At 48.4% G+C, this 27,333-nt stretch overlaps 2 protein-coding genes across 3 annotated transcripts in view; one reads left to right on the top strand and one right to left on the bottom strand.

Moving 5' to 3' along the window:
- The window catches only part of ATG5 (autophagy related 5), a 78,330-nt gene extending 57,485 nt beyond the window's left edge, over nucleotides 1–20,845 (bottom strand). The window contains exon 1 of one of the 2 annotated variants that reach the window (XM_078767657.1): nucleotides 20,675–20,845. The gene's annotated coding sequence lies outside the window, so the exon portion shown is untranslated. Of the gene's footprint in view, nucleotides 1–272; nucleotides 620–20,674 lie in introns of those variants that run through there. The other variant, XM_078767652.1, reaches the window with a different exon arrangement.
- LOC137415024 (thialysine N-epsilon-acetyltransferase) overlaps nucleotides 17,615–27,333 on the top strand; it is a 98,272-nt gene continuing 88,553 nt past the window's right edge. The window contains exon 1 of the mRNA XM_068100578.2: nucleotides 17,615–17,776. Within this exon, the coding sequence (XP_067956679.2) occupies nucleotides 17,711–17,776 (66 nt within the window). The 5' untranslated portion in view covers nucleotides 17,615–17,710. The remainder of the gene's footprint in view (nucleotides 17,777–27,333) is intronic.

The following is a 27,333-nucleotide window of genomic DNA, read 5'->3' as shown; positions in this document are numbered from 1 at the left end:
GGTTTGGTATGACCACGTCTGCACAAGTTACCCGATTATACCCGAACGTTGACTAATCGCGCTACGCTAGATCAATGAAGGAAAAGACACACGGCTGGGATTAAAATGACACGACACCAGGGATACGGTTCTCAAGACCTCCGGAGGAGATTATATTAAGGCAGAAGGTTAGATTACAACTACAAGAGGGACATCATAGAAAGACAGGCACTTAGACACATTCTTATATTAACCCCAACAGACGACAGATAAACGGGACAAGGCTGACTCACACGGGGATTGATGGCAAGGAAAGCGGGTATCGATGGCTCAAGGTGCACTCTTGGCTCAAGGACAGGGTACTGTACGGTCCAGTAGATGCAGGGAGGTCACAGCGCTCGGAGGTCACGACTGGTTCTTCCTCTTCAAGCTCGGGGCGCATCTCACGTCACGTCCGGCAAGTGGCTGCGTATCTCCGGCGGGGAGTGACACGCCCTCGGCTCGTTGCTTCTCATTGGGTGCGTGCGGGGGGGTTACCGGCTCCACCCTTGACGAGGGGCTGACAGGGAGCCCCTTCGTGGTAACCCCGTGGAGCGCATGGTCATGGCGGCTAACCGAGCCGGTGTGAGGACGCACACTCCCCCCGCGCGCCGTTGTTGTAGTTGTTGTTGTAGCTGTAGTTGTTGTTGTTGCTGTTGTTTGGGGAAGAAGACGGGAGGAGGCATGGGAAGGTCCTAAACTCACTACTGGTGCCATATAATCACATTCTGGTGCAACGAAGAGTCAGAATTAATGGAAACGAGTCCTTAACTGACATAGACTAAGAATAACTAGCAAGATGTCCGAAAGTTGTCTACGTGAGATGCGGTGGACCTGGGCACGACATTTAATGGGGGAAAAAGGGGAAGGTCGGTTCTACAGAGTGTTATTTACAGGCAATGGGACTAGGGAATGGGGGGTTGGGGATAGTTGGGGAGTATTGGGGAAATAGGGGAATATTTACAAGCGGATATGGAAGCCAAATTCCATATTCGCAACATTGCACCCTTCTCTACCCTCGGGGCGTCCCAACCCGATAAATTTTTACCTAGTTTAGTGTGGCACTCAGATGTAGTTCCCACTACTATTAACTCTACCCTGAGTGCGACAGTTTTACAGATATTCACAAATGAGTAAATATGTCCCCCTGCGACGTTGCACCCTTCTCCTCTCAGAAACACACCCACAGGATAACCGAATCCGGAAAGAATTCGCAAACTAAACATACAGCCGGTAGGGAGCATTATTTACAAGACTACGCTGCTATTTACACTACGATCCAGGACCTGTTTTTTTGGAGGGACACATGCAGATGTTATGCATAGAGAGAGCACGCATGCCAGCATCGATACACCAACCCACGAGTGCTCTGTGGCCTACGGCCTTTAATAATGTGCAGAGCACCCCTTCCAAGCATCAAAAGCACCACCCCATCACACAGTCAGCACCATCCGGTGCACCAATAAAGTGTCTATAAATCACCGGTGGTGTCGCAGCCGGCCGATGTTCTGCCGCTGGTCTTGCCTTCGTGTGGTGCACTTGGCCTTCTTACTTCTTTAAAAAATCAAGAAAGGCGCCAACCGCGTCCATTTATATATTGTGGCCGTCAGGGGGCCAACTATTAGTGGTTCACCTGTATGGCATAGGTGCCACGTTGACCCATAGGTCCATCCACGGGTGGTGCTTGGCCGCATAAGAGCTGCGGTCCATTGTGGGTGGCCACAAACATTGCGGTCCATATGGTGTATCGATCCAAGCAGCAAGCAGCGAAAGTGCAGGCCCACAACTGCGGAGCCAGCACCTCTCTCTCCTCTCTCTCTGCCCCAAAGCCAGATCCTCGGAGGTGGGAGACAAAGAAGCAGACAAGTGAGTAAGGTGGTAAGGGCGCAAAAGTGCACGCAATGCAAGGTAATGCACACTGGGGGCACATGGGAACCAGGTGAGACAGGTACGTTCCTACCGTACGCCCCCCCCCCCCCACCAGGTAACCTACATGGCCCCTCCCTTACCCCTTACTGTTTCCACAAAACACAACACTACCCATAAACAGCTACTTTACAAATCAACAAACATCCCTACTGTCTTCCCCGTTCCTCCCATAAACCAAATTCGTCTTCTCTCCCTCCTAACCAATCAAATTTGCCATTTTCAACTCTCATCAAAATTTGCCATCTCCAACTCAACATCATAATTTGCTATCACCAATTCATCATCAGTCCCTCCTAGGGAGGGAGAGATGGAATCACCCCAATGTCTCATCCACGTCGTGATGCGTCTCACAAATCCTCGCAGCAATTCTCATTTCTGCAACACAAACAAAGAAAACACAGGTGTGGAGTCATCATCATCACCACAGGTAAGTGGCTGCGTATGGTGCGACAGGTTCATCAATCCTAACTATTTCCTAAATGACTTTACAACTTTACACTACCCGGGGTCTTTCTCCGGCCAAACCATTGGCCCTCTTACACTATGGGTTCTAAAAACCAATTCCCATTGGCCAAACTGTGGTGCTTTCCAATTTGGGGTCTCACTCCCCCGATTCATCTCCCGGTGCCCTCGCACAATTTCTGGGCTGTGGCGTGTACCTCTCCCAGCGGGTCTACCCACCTGCACACCTCCACCACTGCAGTTGCCTCCGAGCTTACCTGCTCCTTACCCTAACCTAACTACCTGGGGAAGGCCCTCTGGCGCTCTCCCCACTCGGTGCCCTCTCTGGCACTGGGCTGCCCGATCCACACCCGGGATCCTCAGGCACCCACTCACAACTACCGGCTCCCAGAGCCCACATGCGGCCTCACCTGGCCGACATCCTCACAGTGGTGGAGTGCCCAACCAACTACACATACTAACAGGCTACACGCCCAGTCATTTCCACAACACTAATGCACCCATCCACAACACCATTCTGCAACCGCACCACAAATGCCAATATCCAACCACAATTTACCTATACCCTCTACCTAACACTTACACTACCCGCCCCGGGTACTCGTGAAAGGGGTCCACTCTTCCCCCATCCACACCTTCGCACCATGCACACCACTCCGTACCACTTACTCCAACTCTCTCCACACACCTGTACCTGCACACCTGTGCTCTCACACCTGGTGCCACCTGCACCCTTCTCTCCCCAAGCGCATTCGCGCTGATCCACAACACTCATTACTCACACACTGCTCCACACACCTGTCCAGTTTCACACCTGTGCAATCACACCTGTTCAATTCTCACACACACGGCATCATCTCAGCTATCTACTCCCTTCTGAAACTTGCGCTTCCCAGTCGTCCCTTTAAACTATTGCGTTCCCACCCACGTCATTATCATCCACACTAATCTACCTGCGTCCCCACTACAGGTATCAGTCACTAACTAAACTTAACGTTACCTAATGTCATCTTCTAGGGCCCTATCAATATAACCTAACCCACCCGGGCTAGTTTTCACTGCCATATACCCCATAAGCTATTGCTCCTTTGCCCCCCATGGGAAGGGTGGCAGGGATGCCCCCCTTACCCACCGGGCCCATCGCTCACTACCAATTTTGCACATCAAATTTCAATAAATCAAAAATTTTGCCAATCACTGCCCATCATCTGCCAATCACTACTGCCAATCCCTTGCCAATCATCAAATTTTGTTTTTCTCTAATTTTGGGGCCAAAACACTATCCTCATAACCCGTCTACTTACTAATGCCTCTCGGTGCGCCAATTCCTGTCCAAAGCCCGGCTTCGTAAAGCCAAGCCATGAATGCGGGTTGTTTGGTGCCAGCGGCTGGATGCGTCCGGCACTCGGTGCAGGGACGGGGGCTTACCCGGGCCGAGATCCCACGCACCATCTCGGCGTGGAGCCATCCAATGTCCCGATCTCGACCTGCCGGACTGCCTCAACAAAAAGTGGTCGCCATGACGACCCTTTCTATCGGGCTGCCCGCTCCGCCTAGTGGAGCACGGACGCGGCCGTTCAAAGCGAGGCCCAGCACGCACCGAGGGCCCGATTCGGCTAAAAGTCGACCTAACCTCTAACCCGTGTAACGTCGATGCTTCACCTGCATGCTTACACCCCGCAGCCCGTTCCTTGCTCACACATCCAGCCGTGCCCATGCTCCTCGTACCTTTCCTTACACACCCAGGTACCCTCATTCCACTCACAGCCTTGGTCACACACCTGACCACCGAACACTTTGGCACACATTCGTTGGTAGCACACCTCACCAACACACCTCTTCGCGCCCTCTCCTCTGTCACCTCCTCTGTGACAATCACAGGTGTGCTCTCATTCGCACACCCAACCACGTGCCTCACCACCAACTCCAGCGTGCATTCCCACTCACGCTCTACCATTCCAGGTGTGCATCCTGCCATCCCAGGTGTACATCCTCGCTCACCTGTCACAACCAACTCACGCTCCGTGTCACTCTTACTACTCTCACCTCCATTCTTGACAGCGCACTCACCCTTACTCTTGACAGCGCACTCTTTCCTCATGCACCTGTCCGTTACACACCTTTCTCGCGCACACTCTCCCGTTACACCCTCTGTAACACTCACCACAGGTGTGCATTCTTCCTTACTTTTGACAGCGCACTCTTTCCCATGCACCTGTCCGTCACACACCTTTCTCGCGCACACTCTCCCGTCACACCCTCTGTAACACTTACCACACCGCGCTTCCATGTGCCCCCTCGCACACGCGCTACGACCGACTCACTCTCGCCAGCACCCTCACTCCTTGGCACGCACTTTTTCCTCACACACCCCAGAGTCGGACTTTCTCGCACACCTCCTCTTTCGCACACCAGACCTGTCGCACACTTCACCAACGGCCTCTCACGAACACCCGGGTCCATCTCGACCCCCAAGCTTCTTAAATCCCCTGGCGCATCATACGCACGACCATATTGGTCACCACTTACACCGGGTCCTCTTCCTCTTCGCTTCTCCTCCATCACCTGCGAATCCCTCATCCGGTTAATGGGCACATCATCACGATCCAAACACAGACTTTGGACCAATTCTTTTATCTCCTCTTTTATCTCTTTCTTATCCTCTCTCCGTCGCTTCTTAATTTCGCTCACCCCTTCTTCCACTTCTTCTAATTTCTGCTTCACCTCCTTCATCCTCTTCGTGCGCCCCTTTAAGTTCTTCCTCTAACTCCACTTTATTTTTTTCTATGTGCTCCCGCACCTCCCGCTCTTTAACCTCCATCACCTCTACCACCTTGTCCATTTTCCTCGTCAGGTCCTCATGTACCGTCTGACACTCTTTTTTAATTACCCCTACGTCCTTTTTCATCTCCTTCTGTGTCGATTTTAAACCCTCTATTACCGCTGTGTTCTTCTTTACCTGGTCCCCCAACTCCTTTTGTCCCACTGTCAGTTGTTCTACTCCCAGCGTCAACTCCTCTATACCACCTTGCAATTTTACAGTCCCCTTTCTCACCTCCTTCTCCATGCGCTCCTTACAGTGCCTCACCTCCTCGCGCACTCCTCCGACCTCCTCACTCACTCCTCTTCTGATCTCCTCTCCCATCACTTGCATCTCCTGCCCAGATGCCACCCTCATCTGCTCCATTTCCTCCCTTTGAGCATCCAGTTTGGTTTCTACCCCCATTCTGACCCCCTCTATCTGCTGCCCCATTTGGTTAACTTCCCTTTCCGCTTGGTCCCTCATGTCCCTCAATTTGCCTTCCATACTGTTTTCTAACCCTATTAACCCATTTCTCACCTCTTTTATCCCGTTGTCTAACCCCTCAAAATTATTGTCTAACTTCCCAAATTTCTTGTCTAACTCCTTAAAATTATTGTCTAACCCCTCACCGGTACCCCTCGCTTCGTCCCTCATTACCCCCATTTGGTTTCCCATTACCCCCATTTGGTTTCCCATTACCCCCAATTGCTCACTCCGAGCCCTCGCTTCGTCCCTCATTACCCCCATTTGGCCCTCCAATCGCTCACTATTAGCCCTCATTTGCTCACTATTCTGGGCCATAAGGGCCTTCATTTGTAGAAAAAAAAAGGTTCAAATCCACCAGGGGCGCTGCCACGGTCGCGGGCGTGGACGCCGTGGCCATCTGCGAGGCGCCATTTTGTGCGCCCGCTACTTCGTGCGTGACGGCGCTATTTTGCGAACCTGCTACCCTCACTGCTTCGCTCTCCTCGCGTCCCTCAATTTGGTCCTGGACCGACCCTGCCTCACTCTCCTCTACCGGACCCCAGCTGTCTTGGTCTGCCATAGCGCGACTTTCAAAATTCGGGTTTTTATTTTCGTATAACAAATTCAAATTTCGCCATTATAATTTCGCGCGGGAAACGCGCTCCGAATCGATTCTACTACAAATTTGGGCCTAATAAATTTAGTCCCGGGTCCGAATCCCACTCCTCGACACCAATTGTTACAGACGCGGCTTAGATGTTATTTACCGAGCGGTTTGGTATGACCACGTCTGCACAAGTTACCCGATTATACCCGAACGTTGACTAATCGCGCTACGCTAGATCAATGAAGGAAAAGACACACGGCTGGGATTAAAATGACACGACACCAGGGATACGGTTCTCAAGACCTCCGGAGGAGATTATATTAAGGCGGAAGGTTAGATTACAACTACAAGAGGGACATCATAGAAAGACAGGCACTTAGACACACTCTTATATTAACCCCAACAGACGACAGATAAACGGGACAAGGCTGACTCACACGGGGATTGATGGCAAGGAAAGCGGGTATCGATGGCTCAAGGTGCACTCTTGGCTCAAGGACAGGGTACTGTACGGTCCAGTAGATGCAGGGAGGTCACAGCGCTCGGAGGTCACGACTGGTTCTTCCTCTTCAAGCTCGGGGCGCATCTCACGTCACGTCCGGCAAGTGGCTGCGTATCTCCGGCGGGGAGTGACACGCCCTCGGCTCGTTGCTTCTCATTGGGTGTGTGCGGGGGGGGTTACCGGCTCCACCCTTGACGAGGGGCTGACAGGGAGCCCCTTCGTGGTAACCCCGTGGAGCGCATGGTCATGGCGGCTAACCGAGCCGGTGTGAGGACGCACACTCCCCCCGCGCGCCGTTGTTGTCGTTGTTGTTGTAGCTGTAGTTGTTGTTGTTGCTGTTGTTTGGGGAAGAAGACGGGAGGAGGCATGGGAAGGTCCTAAACTCACTACTGGTGCCATATAATCACATTCTGGTGCAACGAAGAGTCAGAATTAATGGAAACGAGTCCTTAACTGACATAGACTAAGAATAACTAGCAAGATGTCCGAAAGTTGTCTACGTGAGATGCGGTGGACCTAGGCACGACATTTAATGGGGGAAAAAGGGGAAGGTCGGTTCTACAGAGTGTTATTTACAGGCAATGGGACTAGGGAATGGCGGATTGGGGATAGTTGGGGAGTATTGGGGAAATAGGGGAATATTTACAAGCGGATATGGAGGCCAAATTCCATATTCGCAACAATATATATATATATATATATATATATATATATATATATATATATATATACATGCACACACACACACATACACACACACATACACATATATATACATATAGATACACACACACACACACACACACACACACATACACATATATACACACACACACACACACATACACATACACACACACATACACATATATACACATACATATACACATACACACACACACACACACACAGTTCTCTTATGGTGTAAAGGCGGATTTGTTTCTTAACCCATTTCATGCGGATGGGGTTTGGCCAACATTCATGTGTTCATTTACATCATCACGTCATCACCATCATTACGATTATCATGATCCAAATTGTTCCCACAGTAATTTATTTCACGAGGGAGGGAAGGGTTTTACTGCCCATGACAACAGCACGCAAGGGAGTCATCTTGATTGGCTTGGAGTGAGACACAAAATGAAGCTGTCCACCGTGTTTTATCGTCATTTAAGAAATAATTAATTTTGGCCCATAGTAGTAGTCGGACTGGACCCCGGGGTGGTCACTCCATCTACCCCTTCCCCCTTGCCCCTCCCTGTGGGTACTCTACTCGTTAAAAAATAAATATATAACGTATTTGCTATATTGTGGCGGACACGAAAGCACTGACGCGGTGACATCACCCCGCACACCAAGTGGGGATGGGCCACGCCAGGGAGAGAGGCGTGGCCTCACGATATACGCGGAGCGCGCAGCCCTGAGCAGCTGAGTGCTGCAGTTTGAGTACTTTGAATAAAGACTCTTTTATGAACCGCGTTGTCCGCTTGCTCTTTGCGTAAGCATTAGCGTGCTCAGCATCGCGCTTTAATATATTGTTGCGAATATGGAATTTGGCCTCCATATCCGCTTGTAAATATTCCCCTATTTCTCCAATACTCCCCAACTTTCCCCAATCCCCCATTCCCTAGTCCCATTGCATGTAAACTAGGGCATGCCCGTACTATATATAAGCTAGGACGTGCCCGTACGTGGGTGCCCGTTCCTTGCAAAAAAAAAAAAACTGCAAAAAAAAAAAAAACTGCAAAAAAAAAAAAAACTGCAAAAAAAAAACAATGGTTTGGTCCATTCGCAACGACCACAGAACCCCCCCCCCCCTCTATTTACATGAATGGTTTGGTCCATTCGCAAAGCCAAAGCGAACGACCACAGAACCCCCCCCTCTATTTACATGAATGGTTTGGTCCATTCGCAAAGCCAAAGCGAACGACCACAGAACCCCCCCCCCCCCCCTCTATTTACATGAATGGTTTGGTCCATTCGCAACGGCAAAGCGAACGGCGAACGGCTAAATCGCCATAGCTCGGTAAGTACTTGTCCGATTAATTTCAAACCTTGAAAAGGCACATCCTCGGGTCCCCAGCAATATACCTGGCAAGTTTCAAGTATATCGGACCGGTAGTTGTCGAGAAACAGCGGTCACAGACAAACGTACAGACGTACAGACGTACAGAGATTACTGGAATTATAGATAGATAACACTCAGTAGAGCCGACCTTCCCCTTATTCCCCCATTAAATGTCGTGCCCAGGTCCACCGCACCACACGTAGACAACTTTCGGACATCTTGCTAGTTATTCTTAATCTATGTCAGTTAAGGACTCGTTTCCATTAATTCTGACTCTTCGTTGCACCAGAATGTGATTATATGGCATCAGTAGTGAGTTTAGGACCTTTCCCATACCTCCTTCCATCTTCTTCCCCAACAATTACAACAACAACAGAGGAGATGGCGGCGGCGCGGGGGAGGCTGCGTCCTCACACCGGCTCGATTAGCGCCATTGACCACGCGCTCCACGGGGTTACCACGGAGGGGCTGGCTGTCAGCTCCTCCTCAAGGGCGGAGCCTGGTAACCCCCCGCACCCAATCAGAAGGGCGGACCGATTCCATCTGGGGCGGCGCTAGCGAGCCGAGGGCGTGTCACTCCCCGCCGGATATACGTGGCGACTTACCGGAAGTAAGGAGAGATGCGCCCCCAGCTGGAGAAAGAAGTACCTGCGCGCGCTGAGTCAGATGCGCCCCGCCTGAGAAAGAACGTTGCCTGCGATCGCTGAGAGGAAGAGAACCCGCCTGTGAAAGAACGTTACCTCCGAGCGCTGTGACCTCCCCGCATCTTTGGACCGGACCGAACCGTGTTGATTCTGCCCCGAGCCCAGGTGCACCTGGAGCCACCGATACCTGCCTTTCCCTGCCATCAACCCCCGTGTGAGTCAGCCGTTGTCCCGTTTATCTGTCGTCTGTCCGGGGTCAATATAAGAGTGTGTCTAAGTGCCTGTCTTCCTGTGATATACCTCTAGCCCCTGTAATCTAACCTTTCCGTACGAATATACTTGAGAATCGAAACATTGGTGTCTGTCATTATAATCCAGCCGTGTGTCTTCTTTTCCCTTATTGAGCCAGCGTGGCGCGGCTTCGTCAACGTTCGAGTACAATCGGGTAATTTGTGCGGACACGACGGCCATTCCGCTCGGCCCATCTTAACATCAAAGTCGTGTCTGTAACAATTGGTGTCGAGGAGTGAGATTCGGACCCGGGACTAAATTAGTTAGGCCCAAATTTTGGGAGGGAAAATCGAGCCGGAGCGCGTACGGCGCTCGACCGAATCGATTCGGAGCGCGGTCCCGCGGTTACTGCGCTCGCCGAAATTATAACGAAAAAAAAAAAAAAATTGGATTTGTTTTACGAAACTCGAATTTTGCAAGTCGCGCTATGGCGGATCAAGACGGCTGGGGTCCGGTAGGGGAGAGTGAAGCAGGGTCGGTCCAGGACCAAATTGAGACACGTGAGGAGAGCGAAACAGCGAGGGTAGCAAGCACGCAAAATGGCGCCTCGCTGGTCACCGCGCCGGCGACCGTGGCAGCGCCCCCGGTGGATTGGAACTTGTTTTTTATACAAATGAAGGCCCTTATGGCCCAGAATAATGAAGAAATGGCAAACAGAATGGGGAACCGGATGGATGCTCAGGGTGAGCGATTGGAGGACCAAATGGGGGTAATGGGGAACCGGATGGATGCTCAGGGTGAGCGATTGGAGGGCAAAATAGGGGTAATGAGGGACGAAGCGAGGGGTACCAGTGAGGGATTAGACAATAACTTTAAGGGATTAGACAATAATTTTAAGGGATTAGACATGAAATTTGGGAAATTAGACGATAGATTAGGGGAAATACAGGAGGGGTTAACGGGGGTAGAAAACAGAATGGCCGCTCAAGAGAATCAAATGGAAGGGATGCAAAAAGGGTTAGAGGGGTTAGAAAACACCATGGAAGGCAAATTGAGGGACATGAGGGACCAAGCGGAAAGGGAAGTTAACCAAATGGGGCAGCAGATAGAGGGGGTCAGAATGGGGGTAGAAGCCAAACTGGATGCTCACAGAGAGGAAATGGAGCAGATGAGGGTGGCATCTGGGCAGGAGATGCAAGTGATGGGAGAAGAGATCAGAAGAGGAGTGAGTGAGGAGGTCGGAGGAGTGCGCGAGGAGGTGAGGCACTGTAAGGAGCGCATGGAGAAGGAGGTGAGAAAGGGGACTGTAAAATTGCAAGGGGGTATAGAGGAGTTGACGCTGGGAGTAGAACAACTGACAGTGGGACAAAAGGAGTTGGGGGAACAGGTAAAGAAGAACACAGCGGTAATAGAGGGGTTAAAATCGACGCAGAAGGAGATGAAAAAGGACGTAGGGGTAATTAAAAAAGAGTGTCAGATGGTACGTGAGGGACTGACAACGAGGCTGGACGAGGTGATAGAGGTTATGGAGACGAAGGACCGGCAGGTGAGGACGCACATGGAAACGGTCAAGGTAGCCTTAGAGGATGAGCTTGAGGAGACGTACCGGGGAATAAAAGAGGTGAAGCACAAATTAGAAGAAGTGGAAGAAGGGATGAGCGAAATTAAGAAGCGACGGAGAGGGGATAAGAAAGAGATAAAAGAGGAGATAAAAGAATTGGTCCAAAGTCTGTGTTTGGATCGTGATGATGTGCTCATTAACCGGATGAGGGATTCGCAGGTGATGGAGGAGAAGCGAAGAGGAAGAGGACCCGGTGTAAGTGGTGACCAATATGGTCGTGCGTATGATGCGCCAGGGGATTTAAGAAGCTTGGGGGTCGAGATAGACCCGGGTGTTCGTGAGAGGCCGTTGGTGAAGTGTGCGACAGGTCTGGTGTGCGAAAGAGGAGGTGTGCGAGAAAGTCCGACTCTGGGGTGTGTGAGGAAAAAGTGTGTGCCAAGGAGTGAGGGTGCTGGCGAGAGTGAGCCGGTCGAAGCGCGTGTGCGAGGGGGCACATGGAAGCGCGGTGTGGTAAGTGTTGCAGAGGGTGTGACGGGAGAGAGAGCGCGAGAAAGGTGTGTGACGGACAGGTGCATGAGGAAAGAGTGCGCTGTCAGAAGTAAGGAAGAGTGTCCACCTGTGGTGAGTGTTACAGAGGGTGTAACGGGAGAGTGTGCGCGAGAAAGGTGTGTGACGGACAGGTGCACGAGGAAAGAGTGCGCTGTCAAGAGTAAGGGTGAGTGCGCTGTCAGGAATGGAGGTGAAAGTAGTGAGAGTGACATGGAGCGTGAGTTAGTTGTGACAGGTGAGCGAGGATGTACACCTGGGATGGAAGGATGCACACCTGGAATGGTAGAGCGTGAGTGGGAATGCACGCTGGAGTTGGTGGTGAGGCACGTGGTTGGGTGTGCGAATGAGAGCACACCTGTGATTGTCACAGAGGAGGTGACCGAGGAGGGGGCGCGAAGAGGTGTATTGGTGAGGTGTGCGAGCAACGAATGTGTGCCAAAGTGTTCGGTGGTCAGGTGTGTGACCAAGGCTGTGAGTGGAATGGGTGTACCTGGGTGTGTAAGGAAAGGTACGGCTGGATGTGTGAGCAAGGAACGGGCTGCGGGGTGTAAGCGTCCAGGTGAAGCATCGACGTTAGACGGGGTAGAGTTTAGAACGACTTATAGCCGAATCGGGCCCTCGGTGCGTGCTGGGCCTCGCTTTGAACGGCCGCGTCCGTGCTCCACTAGGCGGAGCGGGCAGCCCGATAGAAAGGGTCGTCATGGCGACCACTTTTTGTTGAGGCAGTCCGGCAGGTCGAGATCGGGACATTGGATGGCTCCGTGCCGAGATGGTGCGTGGGATCTCGGCACGGGTAAGCCCCCGTCCCTGCACCGAATGCCGGACGCATCCAGCCGCTGGCACAAAACAACCCGCATCCATTGCTTGGCTTTACAAAGCCGGGCTTTGGACAGGAATTGGCGCACCGAGAGGCATTATTGAGTAGACTGGGTGATGAGGTTAGTGTTTTGGCCCCGAAATTAGAGAAAAACAAAATTTGATGATTGGCAAAGGATTGGCAGTAGTGATTGGCAGATGATGGGCAGTGATTGGAAAATTTTTGAATTGTTGGATTTGGACGAGGGAAATTGGTAGTGAGAGACCCCCGATGTGGTGGGATGGCAAATCCACCATCCCTCACAGGTGGGGGCAAAGGAGCAATAGTTTATGGGGTGTATGGCAGTGAAAACTAGCCCGGGTGGGTTAGGTTATATTGTAGGGATCTAGAAGAGATTGACATTAGGTGACGTTAAGTTTAGTTAGTGACTGATACCTGTAGTGGAGACGCAGGTAGTTTAGTGTGGATGATAATGACGAGGGAGCGCAATAGTTTAAAGGGACGACTGGGAAGCGCAAGTTTCAGAAGGGAGTAGTTAGCTGAGATGATGCCGTGTGTGTGAGAATTGAACAGGTGTGATTGCACAGGTGTGCAACTGGACAGGTGTGTGGAGCAGTGTATGAGTAGTGAGTGTGTGGATCAGCGCGAATGCGCTTGGGGAGAGAAGGGTGCAGGTGGCACCAGGTGTGAGAGCACAGGTGTGCAAGTACAGGTGTGTGGAATACATGGGGTAAGTGGTACGGAGTGGTGTGCATGGTGCGAAGGTGTGAATGGGGGAAGAGTGGACCCCCATCACGGATACCCGGGGCGGGTAGTGTAAGTGTTAGGTAGAGGGTACAGGTAAATTGTGGTTGGATATTGGCATTTGTGGTGCGGGTGAAAGAATGGTACATGGATGGGTGCATTAGTGTCGTGGAAATGGCTGGGCGTGTAGCCTGTTAGTGTGTGTAGTTGGTTGGGCATTCCACCACTGTGAGGATGTCGGCCAGGTGAGGCCGCAGGTGGGCTCTGGGAGCTGGTAGTTGTGAGTGGGTGCCTGAGGATCCCGGGTGTGGATCGGGCAGCCCAGTGCCAGAGAGGGCACCGAGTGGGGAGAGCGCCAGAGGGCCTTCCCCAGGTAGTTAGGTTAGAGTAAGGAGCAGGTAAGCTCGGAGGCAACTGCAGTGGTGGAGGTGTGCAGGTGGGTAGACCCACTGGGAGAGGTACACGTCGCAGCCCTGAAATTGTGCGAGGGCACCGAGAGATGAATCGGGGGAGTGAGACCCCAAATTGGAAAGCACCACAGTTTGGCCAATGGGAATTGGTTTTTAGAACCCATAGTGTAAGAGGGCCAATGGTTTGGCCGGAGAAAGACCCCGGGTAGTGTAAAGTTGTTAAAGTCATTTAGGAAATAGTTAGGATTGATGAACCTGTCGCACCATACGCAGCCACTTACCTGTGGTGATGATGATGACTCCACACCTGTGTTTTCTTTGTTTGTTGCAGGAAATGAGATTGCTGTGTGGATTTGTGAGACGCATCACGACGTGGATGAGACATTGGGGTGATTCCATCTCTCCCTCCCTAGGAGGGACTGATGTTGAATTGGTAATGGCAAATTTTGATGTTGAGTTGAAAATGGCAAATTTTGATGAGAGTTGAAAATGGCAAATTTGATTGGTTAGGAGGGAGAGAAGACGAATTTGGTTTATGGGAGGAACGGGGAAGACAGTAGGGATGTTTGTTGATTTGTAAAGTAGATGTTTATGGGTAGTGTTGTGTTTTGTGGATACAGTAAGGGGTAAGGGAGGGGCCATGTAGGTTACCTGGTGGGGGGGGGGGGGGGGGCGTACGATAGGAACGTACCTGTCTCACCTGGTTCCCATGTGCCCCCAGTGTGCATCACCTTACATTGCGTGCACTTTTGCGCCCTTACCACCTTACTCACTTGTCTGCTTCTTTTGTCTCCCACCTCCGAGGATCTGGCTTTGGGGTAGAGAGAGAGGAGAGAGAGGTGCTGGCTGCGCAGTTGTGGGCCTGCACTTTCGCTGTTTGCTGCCGGGATCGATACACCATATGGACCGCAATGTTTGTGGCCACCCACAATGGACCGCAGTTCGTTTGCGGCCAAGCACCACCCGGGGATGGACCTATGGGTCAACGTGGCACCTATGCCATACAGGTGAACCACTTTTAGTTAACACCAAGTGCACCACAAGAAGAGCAAGAGACACCTGCAGGGTTAGGGGTTGTCGAATTTATTTTTATTCCGATGAACAATGGTGACTGCACCGATTGGTGGTGGGGTGGTGCTTTTGATGCTCGGGAAGGGTGCTCTGCACGTTATTAAAGGCCGTCGGCCACAGAGCACTCGTGGGTTGGTGTATCGATGTTGGCAAGCGCGCTCTCTCTATGCATAACATCTGCATGTGTTCCTCCAAAAACAGGTCCTGGATCGTAGTGTAAATAGCAGCGTAGTCTTGTAAATAATGCTCCCTACCGGCTGTATGTGTAGTTTGAGAATTCTTTCCGGATTCGGTTATCCTGTGGGTGTGTTTCTGTGAGGAGAAGGGTGCAACGTCGCAGGGGGACATATTTACTCATTTGTGAACATCTGTAAAACTGTCGCACTCAGGGTAGAGTTAATAGTAGAGGGACTACATCTGAGTGCCACACTAAACTAGGTAAAAATTTATCGGGTCGGGACGCCCCGAGGGTAGAGAAGGGTGCAATGTTGCGAATATGGAATTTGGCCTCCATATCCGCTTGTAAATATTCCCCTATTTCTCCAATACTCCCCAACTTTCCCCAATCCCCCATTCCCTAGTCCCATTGCATGTAAATAACACTCAGTAGAGCCGACCTTCCCCTTATTCCCCCATTAAATGTCGTGCCCAGGTCCACCGCACCACACGTAGACAACTTTCGGACATCTTGCTAGTTATTCTTAATCTATGTCAGTTAAGGACTCGTTTCCATTAATTCTGACTCTTCGTTGCACCAGAATGTGATTATATGGCATCAGTAGTGAGTTTAGGACCTTTCCCATACCTCTTTCCATCTTCTTCCCCAACAATTACAACAACAACAGAGGAGATGGCGGCGGCGCGGGGGAGGATGCGTCCTCACACCGGCTCGATTAGCGCCATTGACCACGCGCTCCACGGGGTTACCACGGAGGGGCTGGCTGTCAGCTCCTCCTCAAGGGCGGAGCCTGGTAACCCCCCGCACCCAATCAGAAGGGCGGACCGATTCCATCTGGGGCGGCGCTTGCGAGCCGAGGGCGTGTCACTCCCCGCCGGATATACGTGGCGACTTACCGGAAGTGAGGAGAGATGCGCCCCCAGCTGGAGAAAGAAGTACCTGCGCGCGCTGAGTCAGATGCGCCCCGCCTGAGAAAGAACGTTGCCTGCGATCGCTGAGAGGAAGAGAACCCGCCTGTGAAAGAACGTTACCTCCGAGCGCTGTGACCTCCCCGCATCTTTGGACCGGACCGAACCGTGTTGATTCTGCCCCGAGCCCAGGTGCACCTGGAGCCACCGATACCTGCCTTTCCCTGCCATCAACCCCCGTGTGAGTCAGCCGTTGTCCCGTTTATCTGTCGTCTGTCCGGGGTCAATATAAGAGTGTGTCTAAGTGCCTGTCTTCCTGTGATATACCTCTAGCCCCTGTAATCTAACCTTTCCGTACGAATATACTTGAGAATCGAAACATTGGTGTCTGTCATTATAATCCAGCCGTGTGTCTTCTTTTCCCTTATTGAGCCAGCGTGGCGTGGCTTCGTCAACGTTCGAGTACAATCGGGTAATTTGTGCGGACACGACGGCCATTCCGCTCGGCCCATCTTAACATCAAAGTCGTGTCTGTAACAATATTGATATATTTAAAGAAACATCAAACACCCAGAAAAGAAGCATAAACAAGTACACATACATTCAAAGTACACCGCCCCCATGCCAAATAATTAAATATGCTGCAGCGCGGCATTGCCGGGGCACCTCCGGCGCCCGGCAATACCGCAGTGCAGCTCATTGAGGCTGCATTGGGAGGGAGAGGTGTACACTAATTGATTGATTAATTGTATAATTAAAATTAATAAAATATTATCACAAATTATTTTCTTAATCAATTGGCTAATAGCATAACTAAACCACTTATGCTTCATCCAAAGATGGATCTTTTAGAAATTTAATTAAATAAGTCATGAATAAAAAAATATATAATTAATGGTTAATCAATAAATAATTAATCGATTAAATGATTAATCAATAAATCAAAAATATAATTGATAGCCACATCACTTGGTCACTGTCATGTCCAAATATTAGCTTCCGAGCTCAAAAGGTGCCTGAGATATTGGCCAAATGAGAAAGAAAATAAATAAATGATTAATAATGAAAATAAATAAATAATAATCATAAAAAAATTAAATTATTAATCAATTCGGTCACAGAACACATAAACCACCACCATTTCATCAGAATCTGTAACTGAAAAAAAAAAATTTAGTCATTAATCGAATAATTAAATAATTAATCGATTAATTGATTAATTGATTAATTAATAAATCAAAAATAGCCTTTGCAGCCAAATCACCTGGTCATTGGCATGTCCAAATATCAGCTTCCTAACTCAAAAGGTGCCTGAGTTAATGGTCAGAAGAGAAAGGAAATTTGCTTAATTAAATAAGTACTTAATTAATCGCTAATAATTAAATAACTCCTCAATTTATTGATTAATCAAAAAACAAAAAATGCTGTTTTTGACAAAGGACTTGCTCACTATTGTGCCGAAATTTTAGCTTCCTAGCTCAAAGGATGGCTGAGATATCGTCCGGACAAACAAACAAACAAACAAGAAAGCAAGAAAACAAACAAGAAAGCAAGAAAACAACGAGAGTGAAAACTGAGTACTCCCCTTCAGCGTGCGTCACTGCCGAGCCCCCTTCGGTGCCCAGAAATGACGATTTGCAATGCCTGGAGATGGCATAGGAAAGGAGCTGTGTACAACAGGTGACGTCTGAGTCACGGTGAGTAATGGAATAAATCACAGTGATTCGTGTTGCTCGTGCGGAGATGGCTGAAGTTCACATTCGCGAAGCGCTTGTTGGAGACTGTAAGGACATTTTCCGAATGGTCAAGGTGCGTATACGCGACAATATTGTCTTCATTGGCGGTTTATTTGAATGGTATATTTAAAGTGTAATAATGCAGAAACTCCATGATGGCATCCGACTCGTTGGTGTCCCCGTTCCCCGGGAGGTTGTCCGCATTGAGGCCAAAATGCCAAGCTTCACAAATGTAATACGAGATATGATAATACAAAATGGTGTGTGTGTGTGTGTGTGTGTGTGTGTGTGTGTGTGTGTGTGTGTGTGATTTATATATAATGTTTGTTTGTTTGTGAACCTACTCCTCTGAGCTCCCAAGGTTAATCGGCACGAAACTTTATACGATAACATGTTTTACCACCCTGCACCTATACAGGGGTTTTAAAACAGTTACTTTCTCACAATTGATAACTTAAAACCATCCGAGCCGCCACCTGTCGTCATGATCTCTGAGGGTCGATGCACATATACAAATCTTTATAAAAAGCCCAATTTTTTATCAGTTTTCACCACGGATATCGATATAATTAGTGAGATGGTGAGCTCCGATAATCAAATATGTTGTCAGATGTAAAAAAAAACAAAAAAAAACAACAACTAGAACGGCACTCAGTCGAGAGCATACCTCCACCTGGTGAACAGTTTTGGATCCCACTGATAGGCCGGATCTGGATTCGGACCTGAACCAAAATCTAATCGGCTTGTTCTTGTCACCGAACCAACCCGTCCACCAAGTTTCGTCCAAATCCATCCACAAATGTTTGAGATATCCTGCTATGTATCGTTTTTGGCCATATCACTCAATAGTGAAGAATCACTTTAAAATTCTAGTAGCCGGATCCGAATCCGGATCTTCACCAAAATCGAATCATTTCATCCCTGTCACAACATCTCTGCCAAATTTTGTCGGAATCCGTCCACAACCTTTATGAGATATCTTGTCCACACACAGACAGACAAACAGACAGACAAACAGACATACAGTTTACGTTTTGTGTCCCACTGTCAAACAGACAGACAGGGGTGAAAACATAACCTCCATCCACCTTCAGTGGTGGAGGTAATTAAGACGTTACCATGATCGGTAAGTTCGGCAAACAAGGAGTCACGTGACCTCTGAAATGCTTTAATTTATTCAAACTAGGGCGTGCCCACACGTACGTGCTTGCCCGTACGTGCTTGCCCGTACGTGCGTGCAAAAAAACATGCGTGCAAACAACAACAACAAAAAAAAACTTTGAAACCATGTGGCAGTAACGACCACAGAACCCCCCCCCTCTATTTACATGAAATGGTTTGGTCCATTCGCAAAGCCAAAGCGAACGGCTTGCGAGTATGGTGACCATACCTTGGGAACCACTTGTCCGATTAATTTCAAACCTTGAAAAGGCACATCCTCGGGTCCCCAGCAATATACCTGGCAAGTTTCAAGTATATCGGACCGGTAGTTGTCGAGAAACAGCGGTCGCATACACACACACAGAGATTACTGGAATTATAAATAGATACCGAAAATAGTACAAAGACATCCTATACATCGATTTAAAGGGAATTTACTGCTCATCTAACAACATCACACTCAATGTTGAAAAAGTAGCGTATAGAAAAAAGGACCCACGTGACGCCAACTCCAAACCGCCACTTGACAACAAGTGAACCTCCAACGATTACCTCATCACAAAAGGCGAGTTGTTTTTGTTGTTGTTTGTGACCTTTCTGCTTTGAGCTCCAAAGGTTAATAACAACGAAACTTTCTACCATCAGATTTTACCCACGATATACCTTATTAGGGGTTTTATACCATGATGAGGAGGTAATTTAGCCCGTCATTGCCCTGTTACACTTCCGAGTTAATTTATTTACTAACTCGAGATAATTTATTTACTACAGCTTCACTCCTTTATACTCTGTAGACCCCTTTAGACCCTTTACACCCCTTAGACCCTTTACATCCCTTCGACCCTTTCCACCCCTTTGACCCCCTTCGACCTCTTTAGACCCATTACACCCTTTAGACCTCTTTGATTCCTTTCGACCCTCGAGACCCCTTGGATCTTTTACACCCTTTAGGCCCTTTCATACCCATTTTGACCCTTTTGAGACATATATATATATATATATATATATATATATATATATATATACACCTTCTTCAACACTTTTCAGACCTATTGACCTTTTAAGACGCTTTGGCCAATTGAAGACCCTTTGGATAATTTAAGACGCTTTGGCTAATTTAAGACCCTTTGGATCATTTAAGACCATTTGGACACTTTTGACCCTTTTGCTCTTTCGTCCTTAGACACCTTTAGACCCCATTTGGCCCTTTTAAGTGTCTTGATCCTATAAACACTTTAGACCCTTTTATGACCCTAAAAAAACTTTAGATCCCTTAGATAATTATTGTAAAAAATTTCTTCTGTGGGGGAAAGAATGACGGGGCCGCTGGGAGTCATCCAAAACATGCTTGAATTCCTTCCCCCCTCATTCTCTTTCCATTTCTATCCCTTTTTTCCCCTGCTATTTTATACCCTGGCAAATATTATTTTGTTATTTTGCTTACTCCCCCTCCCCCCTTGGGATTATATAGGGATATCTGTTGGGGTGTTTGAGTGCGGTGTGTATCTCATTCCGGCACCTGTCTGTCCTTTAATTAATTATTTATTTGAGGCCTCATGTCCATGGAATTTTCCTATTGTTTTTTTCTTGTATGGCTTGGTCGTATATCCTGCGGTTTGGTTTATTCTGAGTAAAGGATTTGCATTCATTTTTGAACTTGCATTACATTGCTGGATTGGCATACTGTTGCATACTGTGTATCGCCAGTGAGTGGGGGGGGGGGGGGGGGGGGTGTAAGGTTGCGTAAGCACTCAGATAATCTCGCTCGGTCATATCTGGCTGCTTAAACTTAATGTTGCAGTGTTGGTACCTGTTGGTATGTTGCAGAGTTGGTACCTGTTGGTATGTTGCAGAGTTGGTACCTGTTGGTATGTTGCAGAGTTGGTACCTGTTGGTATGTTGCAGAGTTGGTACCTGTTGGTACAGAGTTGGCAGTAACAGGAGGATGAATTCCTTCAATGGCAAAGCTTTCCTTTGAAAGAGCAACTCCATTGCAAATGATTGATTACCAAATGTTTGTTTGCAAATATGTAAACTGTGTTCACGTGATGTTTTTCATTGTCTGATATCCACATGTAGATGATCAATTTGTCCTTGAGAAACTAACATTTGGAGAATGTTCTGAGAATGGAATTTCTGCTTAACCGTGGGAGTGCTTTTAAATATAAATGATCGGACCCGAGTTGACAATTGTGATGTTGTTCGTAGATATAATTTTGGGGACAAGGTGAACAATTATTTTATGTACATAAACCTCTCTGGTCACACGCAGTCAGTCATGGCTGTCGTCTACCGCCCTCCCAAACCACACCCATCATTCCTGTCTGACTTCTCCTACTTTCTGACCCAGCTATGTTCCCTCTCCCCCTCAATCCTCCTCCTTGGTGATTTCAATATCCACATGGACTCCACTGACTCCACAATAACCACTGACTTCACTGATTTACTCACCTGCTTTAACCTCACTCAACATGTCGACTTTCCTACCCATATCCGTGGTCACATTTTGGACCTTGTCTGCTCCACTGGATTAAATTTGCACCATCTCTATGGCTCCGACCTCACCTTCTCTGACCACTTAGCCATCACTCTGACCATCAACATCCCCGCCCCAACACCAAGGCATTATCGCACAATCAACTTCCGTAAGCTAAACGCTCTTTCACCTACCTCATTCTCATCCACCCTCTCTGAAAAAATGTCCACTTCTCCCTTCATTGACCTCCACACCCCTTCCGACCTCACTGACTACTACAACCACACTCTCTCCTCCTGCCTTGACCAGCTTGCGCCTGTAAAAACCAAAACAGTTTCTTTCACCCATTCTGCTCCCTGGTTTACCCCTGAACTCCACCTGATGAAAACTCGTGCTCGCCAACTTGAAAGACTCCGCAATAAAACGGGTCTCACAGTTCACTCCCAAGCCTACAAGGACCACATACAACACTACAAAGATGCCCTCTCCCGCGCCCGCTCTGCCTACTACTCTCAAATTATCCACTCTGGCTCCGGAAACCCAAAAGCACTCTTCTCGACAATAAACAAACTCCTCCGCCCCCTGAACACCACCACCCAGTCATTCACAGTAGACAACTGCATCTCCTTCCTCTCTTTCTTCCAACGCAAAATTGACAACATCTACAACAGCTTGACCACCGCCGCACCCGCTCCCCCTCCAACCACCTGCCCCCCCTTGTCCTGCCATCCCCTGTCTCGGTTCTCCCCAATCTCTCCTACTGACCTCTCTGAACTCCTCATAGGAATGAAAACTGCCACCTGCACTCTTGACCCCATCCCCTCCAGCTTTGTCAAAGCCTCCCTCCCTGCTCTCTCTCCACTTATCATTGCAACAATAAACTCCTCCCTGTCTACAGGCATCGTCCCACCTTCCCTCAAAATTGCTGCTGTTACCCCCATTCTAAAAAAACCTGGTCTAAACCCTGACACCCTAAACAACTTCAGACCCATCTCCAACCTACCCTTTCTGTCAAAAGTTTTGGAACGCGCTGTAGCCACTCAACTCAAACATCATCTCTCTGCCAATAACTTGTATGAAACATTCCAATCCGGATTCCGCTCCAACCACAGTACTGAAACTGCTCTCCTCAAAATCACCAACGACCTTCTCCTCTCCTCTGACGCTGGCAACCTCAACATTCTCGTCCTCCTCGACCTCAGCGCTGCCTTTGACACCATCGATCACACTATCCTCCTCACCCGACTTGAATCCACCTTTAACGTCACCGGCACTGCCTTCTCTTGGATTAAATCATACCTCTCTGACAGATGCCAGTTCATCTCCATCAATAACTGCAAATCCCCCACTGCTCCCCTCCCCCAAGGTGTCCCCCAAGGTTCATTTCTTGGCCCCCTCCTCTTCATCCTTTACCTGTCCCCGCTCGGTCACTTAATCCGCCGTCATGGTCTCCAATTCCACTGCTTCGCCGATGACATCCAGCTTTTCATCTCCACCAAGTCCGTCTCCACCGACACCCACTCTATCCTGACAAACTGCATCACTGAAATAAAATCCTGGCTTCAAATCAACTTCCTCAAGCTTAACTGTGATAAATCTGAAATAATCATCATTGGCCCAAAAACGCTCACAAAATCCACCCATAACTTTGCCCTCAACATCGACGGTATCCCAGTATCCACCTCCCCTCACATCCGGAATCTTGGCGTCATCTTTGACCAAACCCTTTCCTTCGACAAATACACTAAACAGATCACAAATTCAGCCTTCTTTCACCTGAAAAACATTGCCCGTCTCCGCTCATCCCTCTCCTCCACGGCTGCAGAAACCCTCATCCACGCCTTCATCACCTCCCGTCTGGACTACTGCAATAGCCTCCTCTATGGTTCACCCTCAAAAATCACCAATAAACTCCAATACATTCAGAACTCCGCTGCCCGTCTACTCACCCATTCCCGGACCCGTGACCACATCACCCCCGTCCTTTACAAGCTTCACTGGCTCCCCATCCCCCAGAGAATCCAGTACAAAATCCTCCTCCTGACATACAAAGCCCTCCATAACCTGGCCCCATCCTACCTGGCTGACCTCCTCTCCAGACACACTCCCACCCGCAACCTCCGCTCTGCTGGTACCAACCTCCTGACCCCCTCCATCCGGACCAAATTCAGATCCTGGGGGGACAGGGCCTTCTCCATCGCTGCTCCCACCCTCTGGAACTCACTACCTCACACCATCAGAGACTCCTCCTCACTCACCACATTCAAAACATCACTAAAGACCCACCTGTTCAACGCTGCATTCAACATTCAACCCACAGCATTTAACCCCTGACTATCTCTTCTCCTTCTCCCTCCTTTTGCTTTAAATATTTCCCTATTGATTCTTGTCTTGTCTTTTTGATTCTTGTCTTATATATATGCCGTATATCGCTGCTGTTTGTTTTCTTGATTCTTGTCTTTTTGCAATTGTTGTTTTCATGTATTGTTATGCATTATGTTTTCCACTCTGTCAAAGCGCCTTTGGGCTTCTGGAAAAGCGCTATACAAAATAAATGAATTATTATTATTATTATTACATCACAAAAAAACATGATTCTTTGATCATTTACTGAAAAGATGAAAACCAAGTAATTCAAGACCAAAATAAATAAATTAAAAAACATGTCGGGATGGAATCCCAAATAAATAACCAAAGTAGATGGTATTCACAGAATACTTACCCTGCGCAGTCAACTTGTTGCGAGCCAACTCTTCTGTTTTTGAACATTTTTTTTCTTTGATCCAATATGGCTGCCAGACCACGTGAGCAATAACATCATAAATTTATATTCTCTAACATAATTGTTGCATAGATCACACTCAATACATTTCAAACGGATCAGACTAAGCGTTGTCCCTGTCGAATTATGAAGTCATAATTATGGCACCAATGACGTCATCGTTAACAACACCTATTCCCCATATGGAGTTCTTTACAATGAGCCATGTTTCAATTTTTTCCATGCAGCGGTTTTGGAGATAGAGGTGCAACATTTTTCGTTTTTCCAAGATGGCGCCTGTACCACATGACCTATGACGTCATGATTATCATTAAAATATTCTAAAGGAGGAGGTGCTCCTTGGTGAAAATTTCGTGTCCATCAGACAAACCGTTGCTAAAAAATTTTAAATAATGATCGGATGGATAAGTGTTCTATTTGTCAAATTATGACGTCATAACGAAGGCACCGATGACGTCATCATTAAAATATCTTATTGCCCATGGTGAGTAGTTGACAATGAGCCAGGTCTCAATTTTTTCCATGGAGTGGTTTCAGAGATATAGAGGTGTGAAGTTTTTCCAAGATGGCGCCTGTACCACGTGACCTATGACGTCATAATAATAATTACAATATTCCACAGGAGGAGGCCCTCCTATGGTGAAAGTTTCATGTCAATCGGACCAACGGTTGCTGAGAAAATTAATTTTTAAAATGCAGACACGTACGGCACACAGCACACAGCGCAACTGAATGCTTAACCCCGCTTATCGCTTCGCGAGCGCCGGGTAACAAGGGAGGAATGACACTGCAATCCTTTTATGAATTGACCTCCAGATATCTTTTGATATTTTTCCATCTCATTCCCACAACAGATATAATACACATTTACACAAACCGACACTACAAATCTTCAACTAACTCTCACATAGACATCTTCATATAAGTACAATTGTTATTTTTACCACACGGTCACTTATATCACAAGAAAATTGTTGGTTTTTTGGGGGGGGATTCCATTTCGGCATGCTTTTTTTCTGACTTACTTTTGTTGGTGTTTTTTTTTCGTGGGGGAAAGAATGATGGATGGTTGTGTAAATAGTAAATAGTATCATGTGATTCATATTGTTATGTTTGTGGGGGGCAGGGAAGAAATACCATGGTGGAGTTAAAATCGTATAGGTTTTAACATGGACCATGGACGCGAAGAAGAAGAACCCTCGATGTACATAAGCAGGGAACCTATCAGGTTAAGAGTGTTTGCATGTCACCCCACGAAGGGTGGTTTTGTTTTAGTTAACCAGACAGGGCTAAAGGATAATCCCCAGGATGTAATTGTCTCCTGTGATTTTCCCTTCTGTTTTTTACAAGTAAAAAGGCCGGCTATAAAAGCCCTCGTTTGCCAACAACAACAATAACAATGGCCATTAAACTAACATTACCGACAGAAAGCCTAACATTCCTGAACAACTGGTAGACTCCACCTCCAAGGGATCGTGACCGATAGGCCACGCCCCGAAGTTCATCGTTGGTTGAGAGCATATGGAATGATGTAATAGAGCGCGGGGATTGGTCGGGGAGTGACGTCGGCTTGGGAAAAAGGAGGGTGCGTCCCGCCCTCTCGCTCTCTCTCTCTCTCGTTCTGGCTATCGTAATGGGTGGTCCCTCTTTGTCTTTTGTCCCTGGCTTGGCTGTTCCTGGCCCGTGTGCAATCGTGGAGAAGAAGAAGAAGCGGACTCGCTCTCTCTATTGTGCTGGTTTTGGGATCGGGCTGACACTTTGGTCTCGGTTGGCTCGACCGGAGGTTTTGAGGAGAGCTATCGGAGCACGTGGTGACCTTTTGCAAAGTCGGAGGAGTTGGAAGCCGTGTCTCGCTTGGCGGCAGGAACATAGAAGGCCGTTTGACTGCTTGCCCATGCCTGGGCGTTTTCGACATGGGGTTTCGGCGCCATTGGCGGGGCGTTTCCCGCGCGAGCAGCGTTGGGCCACCTCGTACTGCCGAGATTTTTCAACGACCTCAGGGTGCAAGCTGAGTGTTGGTCAATAATAAGAAAGACCTATGTTTTATTTTCATTATCTTTCCCCCTGTCTGTTTTTGCGTCTGTGTGAATGGTCCCTCACAGTACGGTTTATAGTTTTACCTCAACTTTCATTTTTACCTCGTTGATTTACTTCATTAAATTTATTATAATTGCACGTCATTTGTCATGCGTTGTTTGCATGGTGTTAGGTTCGAGGAATAAACCCCGTGTGGTCTGTCAGAGGTAAGCACCCTGGTTTTCTTTGTCTCGCGCACGACAGACTGACCGCCAAGTTTCGAACTGCTGCCTCGGAGTAAACCGATCGACTATCCGTCCATGGCTAGTTTTCATTGGCCACGGACGTGACGATATGTCATGTGTAAATCATATGTTGAAGTATTTTGGTTCGTGTCTGTATATTCAGTATATTGTTACGGTTTTGCAATAAAAGACACCCCCTCTAGTTAATTACACGACATGTAGACTGCAGTAGTCAGGTATTTCTTATTAAATGTAAAAACTAGCTCCCTACCCATTGTGAGTAATTAAAGCATATATGCGTTGAGTTAGGCAGGATTCCAACCCCTCGTATGGTTGAACGAAGACGTTGGTTCATGGGCGGGGAGAAACAGTCCACGTAATCAACCGCGACAGTGGTAGGCAGGCAATGAAACCTTCCAAAAGTAGGTGGGGAATAAAACCTTCCAAAAGGAGGTGGGGGGGGGGGAATGACCGCACGTGACCAACCTCGGCCAATGGGAGGCCGTGGAACCTTCTAGGACATTCCACCGATAAAGGCCCGTGCTGATCGAGCTTTGAGCTCTCTCTCTATCCTCGTTTGTCCTTCAAGCCGACCGTCCTATGAGCTGGTTCGTCCGTGTTGCCCTTCTAATTCGTCCTCCAAGCTGGTTCTTTATCCATGCTGGGTCGTCCTTTGTGCTGGGTCATCCTCCGTGTGATCCTCCGTGCTGTCTGCCGGATCGAACCGTACGCCACGCACGGGAACTGCTGTACCTGAGTGAGCGTCCGCACGTCCACCGGTATGAGTCTAACCGGTGTGTGATTCACCCCATGTGCGAGTGTGCCAGGCGCCTATGTTTGGATTAAGATAGGTAAGAATTGTTAAGTCTGCTTCTCGTCCTTTTTTTTGTGCCATTGTAAATAAAAGACATGTACATTTTGTTTCCTTTCGATCTGCTCGTGTGCGTCCT

This window comes from Myxine glutinosa, chromosome 13, assembly GCF_964187855.1.
Source record: "Myxine glutinosa chromosome 13, kmMyxGlut1.1, whole genome shotgun sequence".
Lineage (NCBI taxonomy): Eukaryota > Metazoa > Chordata > Myxini > Myxiniformes > Myxinidae > Myxine > Myxine glutinosa.
Note: the sequence above shows the minus strand (reverse complement) of the source record. Positions and strands in the feature narration are given on the sequence as shown.